The sequence below is a fragment of the Papaver somniferum genome, chromosome 2, assembly GCF_003573695.1.
Source record: "Papaver somniferum cultivar HN1 chromosome 2, ASM357369v1, whole genome shotgun sequence".
NCBI classification, from domain to species: domain Eukaryota; kingdom Viridiplantae; phylum Streptophyta; class Magnoliopsida; order Ranunculales; family Papaveraceae; genus Papaver; species Papaver somniferum.
This window is the reverse complement of record NC_039359.1, coordinates 213,530,347-213,547,769: the sequence shown is the minus strand read 5'-3', so window position 1 is coordinate 213,547,769 and position 17,423 is coordinate 213,530,347. Positions and strand designations below refer to the sequence as shown.

Sequence of the window (17,423 nt, the reverse complement as noted above, 5' to 3'; positions counted from 1 at the left end):
GGAGAGGTAAACATGCATGGAAGTACATCATGTGGATTTGGGTATGTCCGGTGAACCAATGAGTACAAGGTTGTTAGAATCCATTACCTCAAACACGCACAAGGAAATGTTGAAGTGTACACACTTGGCAGTGGTGGAGAGCGATATGTACAGTTTCCTATCGAGAACAAGACTTTTGCGGATGATTTCCAACAAAGCATCAACCAGTTATCTCAAAAATATCGAAGTAACTGCTCACGTAAATACCTTTGCATCATTGGAAGCTATGGGAGAAAATTCAAAGAGATACACGGTTCGTCGACGTCGGGTCTGTACTCCATGGGGTGAGTTTGACAGAGTTGCTCTTGGTGGGAAATTTGATACGACGCGTTTCAGACTCAGGTGATCAGCATTATCATATGCAACACAAGATTAAGTAAGTAGTGTTGCAACACAACCCAGTAGAGCGAAGAGGTCTCAGTGTAATTGAGATTCCCTCAGCTTAAGAAGTTCAATATCTTCCAGAATACAACATCTTCTTCCCTTTTAAAGGCCTTGACAAATAAAGCTCTCACATTAAACACTGATGAAACCCTCGCTTCTTATTGGTCTAGAAAGGCTTTTTCTAATGCAGAAGTTACAGTGAGGACACTTGGCATAACTCTATTGGTTGTAATAATTAAAATTTGGTTATAATTTGGATACATCAAATACTTAACTGTCCGTAGGTAACGGTGTGAAAAAAAGTAGGTAGACAATACTTATGTTAGAATTTAAACTTGAATTATTTAGTTACACCGTATTTACACCTATGCTTAACTGTACTTTAATAAGGGTGGATAAAACCCCCTTCCAAAACGTTTAATAAATTAAAAGAAAAAACTCTTAAAAATGATTTCCTGTTAAAAAAGAAATCGTTGACACACTAAAAAAAGGAAATCGGTTGAAATCAGGAGTTCGTGCCAAAAAAAGGAGTTGGTCTTTTTTTTAAATATATATATAGGATTATACGACACTAATCATCCTAACTAATAGTGAATAATAGTGAACAATAATATTTTTGTGCCTTTACAAACGCACAACATTACATTGTGAAAGATACAATTAGTTATTTTTTCGCACGATTGGTAAGGAAAAAAACCAAATATTTCGTGGACGATACCAGATCTGATAAGGTAACTAGGGTATCAACCAGGCCTTCGTCCTGGTCTCAACCTCTCGTACGCCTTCGGCGTGTTGGTGTTTTAATTTTAGTTGTGTTTTCACCAATTCCGGATTGGTGCAAGCCTTGGGGATATTCTTATGTTGGGAGTTTGTTTTTTCACGAAATACTAAAGTAACAAACTAATAAAATCATCCAATCTAAAGAAATTTTTAAAAATTAGATGTACCATGCAATCTAGAAAATTAATAGAAGCATCAAATTCTACAATGATACTTCAGGATACACTACATTTTTTGTTAATGGATATTTATTTGATTCATTTGGAAACAATAAAGTGATTCTCCTTGCAGCAGTACACCCGTACAATGCGACATATAGCTGACCATGGCTAAATACTTGAATACGTAAATCAATGCCCACATACACCGATTGTCCCTGTGATTTGTTAATAGTCATCGCATATGCAACGCGTATGGGAAATTGACGTCTTTCCATTTGTGTGTTTAGCTCTGAAGCTGAAGGTTGAAAATTTATTCTTGGGATGAATACTACTTCACCAGATTTTTCTCCAGTTATGATTTTAACTTTAATCACGTGTCGTCCGCACCTCGTCACCACCAGTGTTGTACCATTACAAAGGCCTTCTTTCGGTGCCAGATTTCTCAGCAACATAATGGGACATCCAACTTTAAGGTCTAGCTTAAATGGAGGTGATCCTGGTGGACTCAAATTGTTGAGAAATTCAGTTGTAAAATCCGAATCCCTTCCATGATCATCCCGAATCATCTTGTCAGCAGCAAAATACGTGTAAGTCTCCCCATGTAATCTTTCTAATGCGTCCATATTAATATTAGGAACGTCTTCATTACGTGAAGATAAAATGATCCTCTCGGTTAAGTATTCGGGTGACATTGGTTCATCCATTTCCAACAGCGGATACACCGAAGATATTAGCTCATGCATGTTTTGACATCTACCCATTGTCGATGGAAGATTAACAACCTCTTCAAGATTCGTTCCAATCTACATATCAATTAATCAGATTTAAAATAGCTACAACTATGATGAATATAGTTTTATTCAATGAAATTTCATTACCTCAAGCGAGTAGTCAGCAAACTCCAAATAAGTTAGATATACATTAAATAAACAGTATACTTGGTTATGGCCAAAAATAAAAATGCAGATAATTTCATGTCCCTGTAGTACAACGGTACATCGTATGTGCGGAAGAAATTCAGCTGCATCTACAAAAGCCATTACTGCACGTTGTATGTACTGATCCTAACTAATTCTTCTAGTTAAAAGGAATAGTGGTAGTTTTGGGGCGTACAAATGAAAGCCTAAAAATAATATGAGTAACCATGTCATCCACTGTACCCGCAATTAAGATAAAAAGTAAACTGAAAGCATGTATCCGGGTAGAAGCAACTGCCATGGATCTACTTGCTTGGGTTTGAGTTTAAATTCACTACCATCTTGGATTCCACTAACTGCAAAGTCGCACAGTAGTAATATAATTTGGTTGACCCCCTTAGCACAAACCCAAGCAATACCCAACAACCTACAATTAACAAATCCAAAATTTCAATGCATAGGCGTGATTTAAAGCTACATTTAACTTCAGATTGGGCTGAACTTTACTGAATGGAAATACTCGATCCTTGTTTCCATGATTGCTGCATTCATGATTCCTTGTTCATATTCTCATTTCATTTGGTTAAGCCAGTTGGAAAAAATATCCAAAATTAACGGTCTGATAAGCAAAAATATCCAAAATCACACCAAAGTTCAGGTAAAGTACTCTGCAATGTAAAACTGGAAAATCATATGGATGATTCCAACCATCCAACACAGGTTCTTGGTTCTTGGTCATAAAATTTTCCACGTTAAAGAGTAGTCTCATTATTTTATTTCACTTATAAAGATTTACAACACCATGATCCATGAATATCCAATGGGCCTCAAGGATTTGTGGCTGTCATGAAACTTAGAATAATACGATTGTTAATTAGATATTCCCTCTGAGTATGGTAAGGTATTGGAGAGGTTCATGCGGCAGAAGCTGGTGTGAACGTATTATGGTTTCTGCAATCCAAGGCACAAAAAAGTGTACAATTTTGCTGAGCTTCAAATGTTTGCAACACAGTCCTTTAAGTTTTCATGATGAATGTTAATAAATGTATTCCCACTTCATGTCAGACGTATGATTTCCAGAACTAAAAGCTCGCGCGAATTTCCAAATATGTGTTAGCGGAAATGAAAACATTTTGGCTGGTGGTTAAGAAAATGGTATTCCCAAAAATCTAAGCTAACCGTGTCATTAAATGAAAAATTGAGAAAACCATTGCACATGCAAAATGAGAAAAGTTGTCGAACGTAATTGTAAGTCGCTCTTAATTCAGTGTTACAAACTTTAAAATGACATGACTTCCAAGAATTCACACTAAAAATACTTTACCTTCAACCCCTATTAGTAAATTTGAATGCTAGCTCTCACACGTTGAGAGTTAAGTCGGCAATTTTAATCATTTGAACGTTCATTCCACAATCCTTATGAAATAATGCATATACTCTAATTTGTTTCACTCTGATTAATTCCAAACATTTAAGATCAACCTCCAAACCTTTGCAGGTGTTCGAAAACTGAATAAATAAGCCAAAGAATTCAAGTCAGGAAATTAAATGAACAAAAGACTTTGAAATATACCGTACTGAACCGCTAACATTTCTTCAGTAAAGGGATTTTCAAGATAGAGTGCAACAATTACATGTTTTATTGCCTAATCCCATCACCCATTCCAAAGGCAGTGCCGAATCCCAACTCTGCAGCCTATAAATTTGAATCCAAATTCAACAATCGAAGTTAGTACTGATGTGAAAAGAGCAATCTTATTTGTTGCAAGTAAAAGCAACCACTGAGTGTATATCGTACCGGTCAAGACCTGTTTCCCAAGATACCCTAACAAATACATCACTTAGTGACCAATTATCCTAGTATACGTTATAAGCAATCCAGCTGAGTTTCAAAGGTCATAGTACGGCAGGCTAGGAGGCTGCATGGTACAGCAGCCTAATAACAGATTAAGGAGATCCATGACACACATAGTTAAAATTTGCTTAAAATTAAGCAAATTCCCACTCACTTATCACGTTGTTCATGTGTTTTCTTACGGTCGATCACCAACTTAAACTGCACGGGAGTTTCCACTCATTTCAAGTTGCTATCAAATCAGCCAATTGCTTTGGCTATAGTATGTAAGAAAAAATTTATGTGGATAGCTGATCTCAAATCTCAACTACTAACAAATACTAACAAATACATCACTTAGACTTACCGTAACAAAAAACGTCGTCATGACTAAAGGTGGTACTTTCAATATGCAGCACAAAAAAACCCCACTTCCTACTCATTCCAAGCATGGACTCGATAAAGTTAATTAGGCCGCCGAAGATGCTTTACCAAATCTGCATCATCCACACACAACAAACAATGATAAACACATAAACAAAGATCTTCGCTCACAACTTCAAATAGCAAGATCATTATCCAACATTTCCTTTAAAACATCAAGGAGCATACCGTGGCATAAATATAACACCCAAATTTAAAATGAAAAAGATACCAACGACGGACATAAATGTGATTTCTTAAAACCCCAATTGAATAATACATACCATCTGCCTAATTCTGATTCCTACAGAAACCATCTCCCTAATTCTGATTCCTCCCTGCAATATCAAAAGACATATATTAGTATTGATTTATAAAAATGTAATCGGAGCGACCACCTTCGAATCATAAGATACACCAAGTTTACTGAGAAGAACAAAACTAAAGCAGGGGAACTGATTGGGAGACGAAGAAGAACAAAACTAAAGCATGGAGAAACTATCGGAACTGATTGGGGGAAATTATACAAACACCTTGTATAAGAGACACCTACGCAAAATATAGAGAAAACAGAGGAGGCTGTGACAGTAGAAAAACTGAAAAAAGCGTCCCCAGATCCGTGCATGCAAAAAGAAGAAACCTGTGTTTTGGAGAGACAAAGAACGGTGAATCAGTGCATAACAGAGTAAACGGACGGTGTAAACCTTCTCTTTGTTGGCTTACAAAATCACGACCACTATTTGTCTTTCCCTGAAACAAATCCGACCACTCTTTGTCTCCCCCAAAAAGGCAATTGCGTCATAGTTAATTGATATCATCATATACGGCTGGATCACCCAAATAATATCCAATCAGACAAATCATGACTTTTTGTGTTAAATAAAATTGATTACAATATAAAAGAGAATTTAATAAAAACAAACCAATGGAATAAAAAAAGTGGAATAAATTAATTGACAACTTAAGTTTGTTCAATATAAACTTTTCTCATGACGTCTGTGATTAAAAATTAAAAAGCACGTCCAGTGGTTGGGGGTGGAAGCAACGATGATGTTGGGGAAAGAAGTGGTATCAAGTGATATTTTGGATGTGGTGGGTGTTGGTGAAAGTAATATATTTTGTTAATAATGTTTCGCCACAAATTGGTTAACCTTATTGATCGTCTTAATGATAACATAAACTCGGTAAAAATACATGACAATTAAAGTAATAACTGCAAACGAACGGTACGAATCAAAATGAATACACAATAAATTAACTTATTACGAAGTCGCACGGTTATGACACGAGTTATATCATAGATAGGTGATATTTTTTCATGTTCCTTTGTTCTGTATAACAAAACAAATTTTAACCAAGTTAGTTAACATAAAGAGAGATCTTGATTTTCCATCTTGATTTTTCCTCCCGATTGATAAATCCACCTTTGTGGTCGATCCCATGAATACACGCTTTAATTGGGAAATAATGCATTACATATTCTCTTTTTCCCATCCCAAAAATCAAAAGAAAAGTGGATAAATTTGATAGACTAAAAATAACAGACCTACATTCCCATAAAACTAAACAATTGATTTTCTCACTCACATCCAGAAGGAGGAGTGGACTTAAAAACTTTAGTTCCCCACTTTTGAGCAAACCTAAATTAGAAATAAATTTCGGAATTAGAGATAGACTAAAGAGACAAAAGAAATTTAATCCAAGAACATGATTTCGCTCAACCTTATTTCCTTCATGATTTGGTATCATCTTCGAAATCTTTATTGCCTTAATTTATCAATTGTTTTTAGTATCATCCTCAAGATTTATTTAGGGAGAAGATAAATCAATGATTGTTTAAGTAAGTGTTTATAAGTGATGTCTATGATTGAAAGTTAGAAATTCATAACTAACTGTCTTAATCTGTGCATATCATTATTATTTCATAATAAATATTTTATTAATCTCTCATGATAAATGTCTTATTAATTATCTAAATGAATATATACTCCCACCCAATAGATAACAACTATGTTAATAATCACATCAATAGATATTATGGGTAATCAGGGTAATATTTGGGAGTAGCGGTGCATGGAGCCGGTGGCGGCAATGGTGCCGGTGAAAAAGGTAGTTGTAATGGGTGGTTCTGGAGGTGGTATCATAGTTAGTCAATATAGTAAGTATGCAATGTTTATTCGATGTCGTTATGACACATATAACATTATATTTTACAAGTTGTTCTTGATTTTTTAGGTGTTAAAATAAGCTCGATCAAATACAAAAGAAAAAATAATAATCAAAATGTATGAAGAACAATTATCACTTTAATTAGTAACAACAAATGAATGACACCGGTCAAAATAATTGTTTTCACTTATTTTCGTGGTTGTGCCGTTACGGAACGGGCCAAGTTCTAGTAGCTAAATATTGTGGTCCCTAGATAAAGTGACAAGTTTAGTTGGTATATTTTTAGACCACCATTCACCACTATAATATTTAGATACTAGTTTGCATATTTAGTTTTATTTGTTACAAAGTCTGTTTCTCAATGTTGTTGCTATATCATGAATCCTTTTTTCTCCCTGATGAAACTTTAAACAAATTCCATCATTTTTAATTGTCATTCGCCAAATAAAAAATGTTAATTATTGCTAAATAAACATGTTATCGAATATATCCTCGTTTTTTGCGGTTTTCTTCTGCTTTAGATAATATGGACATGTTTTGCCATTACTATTAATGGAGAGCACGAAAAGGTATGTTTTTACACTACACTTATTTAAAATCGCTTGCTATATATGAATTAATCTAATAGACTAATATGATATGAAGAAATTGGATATTGTATACATGGGTGATTCTCCGAGGCCGGTTATAATGGATTCCTTTCGTCAGAGTGGTATTGTTGATTCACATGTCAGTCGTCTGTCTAATGTTGGAGAGGTACATGCAAATTTATCTCTTCAAATTGGAATCCGTCAAAAATGCATGAAGTCTGATAATATTATTTTTGCACATTTAATAGAGATAAATGTGCACGATTAGGAGTCTAAATTTTTTATGGATTGAACTTCTTATCACAATCACCAATAGTGTCAATTAATTTTTTACATTTGTTTTTCTTTTATTTTTTTAATTTTTTTTAAATTAAAATAAATATTAAAGGCCAGATTTTTATAGGGAGAAGATATATCAATAGTTGTAGTTTTAAGATTTGTCGGGGCGGGGCAGGAAAGAAGATGAAACCTATAAAAAACAATTGACCATATACAAGGTTATACGCGAACCAATTGTAATTGATTTAGTTTCTCATATCTCTCTCTATTCCCATTTTTTGTCATGATTTCTGTTTCTATCATTTCTCCTCGACTTCATGTGATTATGCATGATTGAGAAATAGTTCTTGATGATAAGTAAAGAGAGGAGATGAGTAGATAAAAAAAGAAATGGATCAAAAATTACAGATTATTAAACTTCGGGAAAATGAATAAACACAAATCTATTAAATTTGGAATAATTTATATCACCAAAGAGAGAAAAGTAATTCCTGAAGCTAACAGATTTTGTAAGATTAATCTGATTGATTTTGAAGTAATTTTGTGTTTTCAGTTTCCTTACAAATTTGCTGAACGACCTTTGATGATTTATTTCTTTTCGAAGTAGGGACACTACTTTGTTTTGAAGAAATGAATGAAGTAGTGTCCTACTACGCATATGCCCATAGGATTTTGAGGAGTTGATTAAAGATTAACCATTTTGTCCCAAAGGATTGTATGGATTACAAACATAATAGTAAAAGATTTGAGGCTAACGACATCTTTATTAACCAAGACCTCAAAAACAGTTAGACTTGGATCGACTGGATCGATTTTCCGCAAACATTTATGATAAATATGAAATACATACCCTTCTACATATGTAGTATCAATATTAACATGTAGTGGCAATATTAAAATCTTATCATAAAGCTCTACAGTCCATACATATTTCCAAGGCCGTGGCGTTATGGGTCAAGTTCTAGTAAATTACATAATAAACAAAGAAACACTTAGGAAATTTAACTAAATACAGTAAAATTTTAATAAATGAATAGTCTTGGGACTGCTAAATTCTATCAATTTAGCGAAGTATTAATTTATTGATAAATTAATAAGTTATTATTATATCGAAACATGCCAAGTTTAACTTTAAATTTATACAATAAGTGTGCAGTATCAAATATCTAGTGACTTTTGTCTTCAATTCTAAGTATTTTCTAATTATTTTATGGCATATTATGTGCATAAATGTATATGCTTTAATGTTAAAATCAAAATAAGAAAAAGAAAAGAAAATAAAATCATTTCGAAACTTCTCAGGGGAGTAAAAAACAATTAAAGATGAAGTCCAATGTATGATAAATGTGAACAAAAACAAATAACCTTGAACGCCTATTTTAATAAGCACCGTAAAAAAATGTTATCACACTGATTATTAATTTATATATTAGTTGAGACCTATTGGAAACTTAAAATTTTTATTATCTTATAAATTTAGCGGGGTTATTAATTTAGCACACTGGCCCAAGACGAGACTGACAAAAAATATTATCTTAGCGAAGTTATTAATTTATCGAGGATTAATTTAACGATGTTCTATTGTACAACCAAATAACTTGATCAAATGAAAAAAATTCACATCATAAATTATCATATTTAGTTAGGTTAAAAAAATATCAAATCTTCTCTACCATAATTGAAAAATTCTCCGTTTGTCTATCACCCAACAAATAGTTGTGTTCTTCCATACTTTTTATATTCCACGCCTTCATATACTACCAATTTAACAACTAAATATATTATTCAACTTTTTAAATTATTTTTTGAATTATTTAACACAAATACTATTATCGTAGAGGATAATGTCTTTTGCGTATCTGTTTCATTAATAAAATATTCGTATCTAATATCAATTATCCGAAATTTCAGATAATATTCTAAAAATTCGGAAGGACTAGGATGGAAAAATGCTAAGTTAGCCATTGAAAGATCTATTTTAGTTGTCAAGGTCTTTTAAGGAGAAGATATTTTAAGTTGTTTCAAGACAAAAGATTGATAGTTTTGTGAAAAAAATGTGAAAACTTAATTATAATAGTAGGATAGTCTCTAAAAACCTTAAATCTTCATCCAAACAGGCACAAATAAAGTAATAGATAACGATGAAACGAAAAGCTGAAACAATGTTCATTTAGTTATTTTATTTCCATGACCATGAGTACTCGTTTGTAACATCAACAACACTATTTGCCTATGGTAAGCAACATCAAAATTTTGAACAAACAATATTATGTGTATAGCTGGATCTTATATTTCACTCTGCATATATTGAGAGTGTTCGATCAAGTTCGTACGTAATCAAGCATTCACTAATCACTATGGCCAGGGATACACTAAATCATAAGCATCGCTATCCTTATTATTTTGATAGATACCGTCTCTGCGGACAGAATAGCGGCATTCGTTTTGGCACTTATACCAGTCTCTTTTCGCCGTGTAAATAGCATAACTACCTTCTGTGTATATTCCATTTACATCAGTCCACCACATTTTACACCAATATAGAGTTGTAAACCAAATATTTATCTTAAACTCCCAAACGAATTCATCACCATATGCTATTATGTGGTGTCCGAAATCTGTGTCTCTCGATTTGCACCAAGCATTTAACTCGACTCCTTGTGCTATATCATTCTTTATGGAGACGTGGGTGGGTTTCCAAACGGTAGGTCGAGATGAACACTCGCTCACCAACACTGCAAATATCACAATTGAGACAAGTGACGCACATCTCAGCATCCTGCTAGTAGTGATCATCATCATACTTGATGAGATTCAGATATACTTTTTTCTTCTGGTGAATGAGTTCCATGTACATGGGATGGAGTGCCTATAAATAGGCAAATGTTTTTCTCTCTCATTACATTTGTATCCAAAGAATCGTCGTCTTTATGCCTCAATTCAAAATGATATATGAAGATTCGTGATGTGCATGCCATAAATTCAAAACGAAGATTCCTTTTGGTTTCTTTCTTTGGTGTGTATTAGTAATATCATCATTTATCCATTCAAAATGAAGATTCTTGATATGCATGCCATAAATTCCCCGAATCACGTTTTTAACTTATACAAATGTACCCCAAATCAAGTGCATGTTTTAATTCTTCCCAGATCACTCCTTTTGACGCAATTTAAGACATTTGACATTCAAGTCAAAAATACTGGTCCGTAAAAGGGCTGAACTGAGCCAGATGTTGTGCACACTCCTTAAGGGAGTGTGCACGCGTTGTAAGAAGTGTGCAAGTACGCTTGATGTGAGTGGTAATACTTGCGGATCTTTGTCCTCATCAACCAATTCAAGGATCTTTGCCTTCTTCATTTTACCATTTTTCTCGCTTGCAGCATTTAAACCTCACACGCTGTCAACAAAATAACATTGACTATTCATTCTTTAATTTCCAACCTTAAAGATGTATTTTCTTGATTTTTGTTGAAATAAACTACAATCTAAAAGATTTAAACTCGCTTGATTTGAGTCCGACTATGTGCACCTCTAGTTAACCGGGGTGCACATTCCTCCCCACTCTATAAGCCGGATATTAACTGGGTTTTGAATTTTTCTAAGATTTCATTTTATTATAAAGTTTAATTCAGTAAATTGAAGTACAAATTTCTATGCCTTATTTTTATCTTTCTTTAATCCCATAATAACTTTTTATGTCTTTCCTTCCTTTCTGCGGTATGAATCAAAAATGAAAATAAAAACTAAGTAGAACAGAACATGGAGAAATGGGGCAAGATTATATTTTCGTTACAACTGGAAATGCTCAAAATCTAAGCCTGACGGGAGGTCCTCAAATGGTAATTGATGCTACGATGGTAGCTGTATTGGGTAAATTTAGGTTTTCTTACCATTGTTAGTAAACAGATTTCCTCTGAGATTATATGGATGGGATAGCTTGATTTGATTTACATGTTAATGGTTTTAGCTTTTCTTTGTATACCAAGATCAAATAGAAGATCTTTCTTTGTCATCAAAAGTCTTTGTTAGTCTAGTTGGATTCAATATATTCTGCATTTTTATTTCTCTTGGTTTTATCTCTTTTCTGCCTGGAATCAGTATGGACACGACAAAATCATGATCTTGATGATCAAATTAATCAATACTCAAAACTATAAGATATCAATTACAAATTTAGATTAAATGGCACAATGTTATTTTTGTTCAATAATGATGGATAACATAGTCTATTCACATTAGATCAAGTGGTTAACCATTTGACTACTAGCTATATTTTTATGCGGTGAATAACCTCGCATTTAGAAGATCAATGTCGTAGATTGTTTGACGGTTTTGAAAAATTGGAGATATTTTTTTTTTGAGTCGAATTGGTTGACCTTTGAAATGGCTCAACGTTTTATAATACGGTGACTTGGATAAATGAATTAGTATTTATTTGTGTTATTCGGATTCTAAAAACATACGATGTAGTATGTACTGTAGAGTCCACTCTGAATTTTAATCTTTTTGGACCATTTTTAAAGGGGACAAAATCAAGAAGAATCTTGACATTGTTAATACGTACACAATTATTTATGGGATGAATGAGTTCGAGTGTTGTAAAAAATTTTAACCTACATAGTTCGATATTTTAGTTTTACGCGGTCAATAAAGTAAGGGAGATACACAAGGGAAATACCATTTCAAATGATTGATAATATTTTTTTTTGTCTTTGCAAACTATAAAACATATCAAATATCGCTGGATTTTTGTGGAAGAGTACGTGAAAAATAATTCTGATAGGGTACGGCTTGGAAAGAGACATTACTTGGGAGAATGTCAAACTATCAAACATACTGAAAGAAATCATATATGAGTACATGATAAAAGATTAGTGGACTGAAGAATAAAAATATCTATTGATTTTCCCTTCACTCTTGTAATGATAAATAAACTCCATAATTAATAAAAATACTAAATTTAATATCCATATGAAAATTATGCCCGTGCCGAAACGACACGAGTTAAAAATTTTGAACACAAACTCCATAATTAATGTAGCAGCAGATTTTTGATCATTTTACAGCCGTAGATTTAGCTTTTCCAAGGAGAAATTTAGACCACTCTTTATCTTTCCCAAGTTGTCAAACTATCAATTAACTATGACGCAGTTGCCTTTTTGGGGGAGACAAAGAGTAGTCGGGATGGAGCTTTGGAAAGACAAATAGTGGTCGTGATCCTTTAGTTCAGTTGGAGAAGATCCACGTATCTAGTACAAAAGGTATGTGGAGACTTAAACTCATCTATCACTTGGAAGTCTCAACATGCCTTTTGTCGATAAAGTTCCACAAGCTCCCCTTAGGAGTTCTTCGTCTTCAAATGATGAACGTCGTGAAGTCTAAGCTCAACTACACAATCTTTTTCCTAGTCCGAGAAATCTATAAATAGGCTAGAAATTAAGACTTATAGTTTCTTCAATGTTTGTTATTCTTTATAAGGGAGACTAGGGTATCAACCAGGCCTTTGGCCTGGTCTCAACCTCTCGTGCGCCTTCGGCGCGTTGGACTTCATAATTTGATTACTCTTCCGGCAATTCCTTTGGCACCTAGGATGTTCAAGATGGTTAAATTGAAATGAATTAGGATTAACACTATAAACTACTTATATAGAAAAATTTGAATGTCGCGTCCAAAAGACTTCAATTCATAATTTTGCAGCGAACTTAAAATGTTTACTAATTCCGCACTTCATTCTTAGGTAATTAACAATAGATTGCAAACATGATTTGGTCGCGCTTTTGGCATATCCAAATCCTTTCCACTCATTTGATATACTTAATGATGTGAATCCATATTTTCACTACATATTAAATGATAAAAGTCATCAAAAAGTATTGATTTATGCGTCAGAAGCTGGTGTGAGCATATTATGGGTTCTGTAATCCAAGGCATAAAAAAGTGTACAATTTTGCTGAGCTTCAAATGTTTGCAACACAGTCCTTTACCTTATAGAAATGAATGTTTATTATTCCCCCGGTCACGTTTAATATTCAGAAGTCTCCCCATCAAGTTGATTTTCTGGCATTGTGTTAATGGGGAGACTTCTGAATGAACTTTGTTAATTGTTGTTCACTGTCATCATCTCCGGATTTTAGGACACTGGGATGCAGGGATATCAAGCTTCCCTTCACAATAAAGCGCTTATCTATTGATCTTCATTGTAATTGGTTTTATTGGTGTGTTTTACGTTGAAGCTGGAGGAGTTGGAGTCTAACAGTTAACAGTTAGCTCGAGGGAACCTTCCCCTGTCAGAAAATTTGGTAAGTCATGCTTCTGTTTCTTCAATGTTTGTTATTCTTTAAATTTTGCTAATAATCTTATTTTATTCTCTGGGTTCTCAGAATTTGTGTTTAGTATTATATATTTTCTTCAATCGGGTATGTATGCATCTGTGGAAACAGATCATACTGAGTTCCGCGTCTCTGGTGACATTTAATTTATCATCTACTGAATTTTATAGTTGGTGGATCATTCTACTTGAAGTTTTTTTTCTCATATTGCAGGCCGTCCGAAGGAAGTTGCTTGCTTGGTATTGATGAGTCCACAATGTCGCATGTATATTTCAGATCCTTTTTATATCAAAATTCAAAGATGGAGTCTCCATAATTAAACATTATATTGAGTTCAGGGTATCTGATGACATCTAAGTAATAATCCAGTGAATGCATAGTTTGTAAGTCATTCTCCTTGAGGTATTTTTTTCATATTGCAGGCTATCTTAAGGAATTTTCTTACTTGGTATTGATGATTCAACAGTGTCGTTGTGTCGTTATCTGCATAAAGAATTGATAAAAAACCAAGGAGTTGTTCACTTTTCACTTTCATATTGAGTTCATTATGTCAGGTTGTCGGATTCTTTGCCTTGGAACCTTTTTTACTTGAGATACAGATTAAAGGGGTTCATTTGATCAACATCTATAGGTGGAAATGCATTTGGACAGGGCGAGACGAAACCGAGCCACACCAAATCATAAATCCTAAGCATGGTTAAAAGTAAAGAAAAATGATGGTTTTCGGGTCCATCCAGAACATAGCACGGGCACAAAATCTAGTATCAATAAAAAAAAGCAAATGTCTTCGCAATAATATCTCACTATTTACCAAGAGCCTCGCTTGCTTTAAACTTTCTAGTTTCAATGTAAGGAGCTGTAAGAACTTGCCTCGACGCTTTCAAAATAGGGATACGATGAGTGGCATGAAAAAGACCAACATCAAACGAAACAGGCAAAAGGGAGAGACAGAGCCGACGTGAGAGAAGGCTCGGTTAGCACATGCCATTTATCTGATCATGAGTTCGTCGTACCACATCCTGCAACTCAAAAAAAAAAAAATGTTCGAACATCTTCAAACCCCCAAGGGATTGTAATTAATAAGTTTTTTATAGTTGAATATGAGAAACAATATTGATCATCAATAATACAGATAGAAAGATACCAAAGCCAAAAAAACAAAAGAAACACAAATAACTGTTATTAAAAATTTCAAGTTCCATAAATTCATGCGCATTAAAAGGAGAACCTACCCTGCCAAATGCAAAACCTTATTTCAATCTTTGGTCTAGTACTCAGCCAGAATACACCAATGAAGCGGCAATGTCAAATTAGCAACATTGAGGTGTTATGTGATAGGACGATTAGTAAGTATGGCTCATCACAGTAATTCCAAGAATATGTATCTCATTTTGTTTACTGGAAAATCGTTTTCTTTAAATATGCCTGATCCGGTACTAACGATGACCTCCATTTCAACCTGCAATGAACAAAAATTTAAATACTATAGGAAGCAGTCCAAAAGGTCATTAGCCCAAAGCGCACTGTACCATCAAAATTACGCTACGTTTCATTGAAAACTAAGAAAGTTAAAGTTTTTTCCTTTGGGCAACATGTTTTTCCTTACTGCTTTCTTCAAATATAATAGAGCATTAATGCATCCAATTATAAACCGAAAGAGAATACGACAAAAGAGAAAAATGGAAAAAAATAAAGGTCAAATAAAAACACTTCAACTCAACAACAACAAAATTAAGGGAAAGCAAGAGATTAAGTACTAAACAGTAAAATTTGAAACGGTATAAAAGTTAAATGTATGAAGAATTTCAATGATTCTAAAATCAACCATATATTTAGGGAAGATTCTATAAGCAATTCTTTTAGTGGCATCTTCTTTATTATTTCGTCACGTCGTCTTCAATGAGTGCAATTTTCGACTAAAAACTTCCCAGGGTGTGGTACATTTTAAGTTATGCTAGGAGTGCCCTCCTTGAAGCATCATTTAAGTATATTTTCAATGACGCGGACCTACATAAATTCCTTCGGGCACAGTAAGTAGTTCGGTGTGCATTTTGTGGATATTATTTTTGAAGAATTTCTGTGCTGGCTTGAGTACATTGAAGAGTACACCCAAAGTCTGTGATTCTGCAGGTACGTAATTGAGTAATTGATTTGCGAAACTCAGTTACATTTACAACAACTAACCATATGAACAAAATCCTGGGAAATAAAGGATGTTAAGAGGGACTAAAGAGAACTTCAGACTGAAAGTTACCCTTCTTTGTACAACAACACGATATACAACCCGAGTCTCCAATGGAGCCTGGGAGACCTCACAAACAAAATCTGCACGTGTTATCAGTTTATTGGTGTCCGAAATTTGTAATGGTTTCTGCGGTACAAAACAATAAATTTGTCAAAAGTGAGTAGTTTGAACAGACAAATAACTTGTTCTCTAAAATCTAATAGTAACTGAATTTTGCAACAATTCATAGAAATGTGGGAGAAGTTGCCGAAGAAAGCATTTTTATGAATGATTTTGGTCAGCAAATGACAATTAGTACAACAAAATTAAGTCGAAGCAGGAAATGATAATTATAGACGTTATCACCATTAGTAAAATCCACTATTGAACTGCAATACTTGTGAAAAATTGTATTTGAGAAGGAAGACTAATCTCACCTGTAAAATAAAGAAGAATTCCACCAGCGTATTAAGTCCACCAAGACCACTATATTTCTTTCTAAATTTCTCAACTTAATCATCATAAAATGAAATGGATGATTACCTGACTATAAATGTTAGCATTATCACGCCAACAAAACCCAAGTATGGATGTTTTTTTTTCATTCCTCTGCTCCTTAATAATGTTTTGCATTCCCCATTTTCACTGTTCCCACTCTCACCTGCAAAATTCACATCAACAAACTAAGTTCTTCTTTAATTACATCAAATCCACCGTTTGTAAATCGAAATCATGTGTGTAACTTATTACCTTGAACGGGAAGGTGGCTCATCATGTGCAAGATGAAGTTGGCCACCAGAAAACCCTCTCATTCTTCTCTGTATATGCTTTATGGATTTTGCGAGACGGTTGGTGGTGTAACTTATGCCCACACCAACGTCGCTACGGCAGAGAAAGAGAAAGAATCCAGAAACCCTGTAATACGGCCATTCAACTGTGAAGAAGAAATCAAATGCAAAAGAATTTTTCTGAAGTAATTGAGAGATAACTAATTACAATTTCCAAGGGATATAGGATTCCTAATTAACCGCTTGGGATTTGTACGCCTGGGCAAAATTTTGAACAACTTTTATGCAGCAGTTCTCCACGTATTAAAACTGCCAAAACGAACCACCAAGATTTGATTAGGTCGCGACATGTTTTAGAGTGTTAAAACTGTTTGGGATCGAAGAAACAAAGGACCGCGGATTAGTGCGCAAATCTGAAAATTGACGTTGCAGATCTTCTCCAACTGAACTAAAGGATCACGACCACTATTTGACTTTCCAAAGCTCCATTCGGACCACTCTTTGT

General features: G+C 34.0%; 2 protein-coding genes across 3 annotated transcripts; both read right to left on the bottom strand.

The window, feature by feature from the left end:
- Positions 1-1,405: 1,405 nt before the first annotated feature.
- Positions 1,406-2,125, bottom strand: LOC113352798 (ATP-dependent DNA helicase PIF1-like). The gene has a single exon (XM_026596571.1). The coding sequence runs from the start codon at positions 2,123-2,125 to the stop codon at positions 1,406-1,408; it is 720 nt and encodes a 239-aa protein (XP_026452356.1).
- Positions 2,126-14,619: 12,494 nt separating this feature from the next.
- Positions 14,620-17,122, bottom strand: LOC113354520. 2 transcript variants are annotated; one of them, XR_003361927.1, is made up of 4 exons: positions 16,881-17,122; positions 16,568-16,791; positions 15,139-16,277; positions 14,620-14,925 (listed from the first exon to the last, which is right to left on the bottom strand). XR_003361927.1 is itself a non-coding variant. In XM_026597832.1 (4 exons), exons 2-4 carry the CDS (start codon positions 16,761-16,763, stop codon positions 15,267-15,269), a joined length of 306 nt encoding a protein of 101 aa, XP_026453617.1. In that variant the 5' UTR covers positions 16,764-16,791; positions 16,881-17,122; the 3' UTR covers positions 15,062-15,266. The 2 variants fall into 2 exon arrangements, 1 of the variants encoding a protein (XP_026453617.1); XM_026597832.1 differs by lacking the exon at positions 14,620-14,925 and having other exon boundaries at positions 15,062-15,365; positions 16,161-16,277; positions 16,674-16,791.
- Between the last annotated feature and the right edge of the window lie 301 nt (positions 17,123-17,423).

Bases quoted from the DNA above. Each gene is read 5' to 3' on its own strand.
- LOC113354520 (XM_026597832.1), bottom strand. From the start codon at position 16,763: ATGCAAAACATTATTAAGGAGCAGAGGAATGAAAAAAAAACATCCATA. The intron at 16,278-16,673 runs GTAATCATCCAT...TTTGTACCGCAG, and splicing joins ATGCTAACATTTATAGTCAG to AAACCATTACAAATTTCGGA. The intron at 15,366-16,160 runs GTAACTTTCAGT...TGTTCATTGCAG, and splicing joins GTGTTGTTGTACAAAGAAGG to GTTGAAATGGAGGTCATCGT.
- LOC113352798 (XM_026596571.1), bottom strand. From the start codon at position 2,125: ATGGGTAGATGTCAAAACATGCATGAGCTAATATCTTCGGTGTATCCG.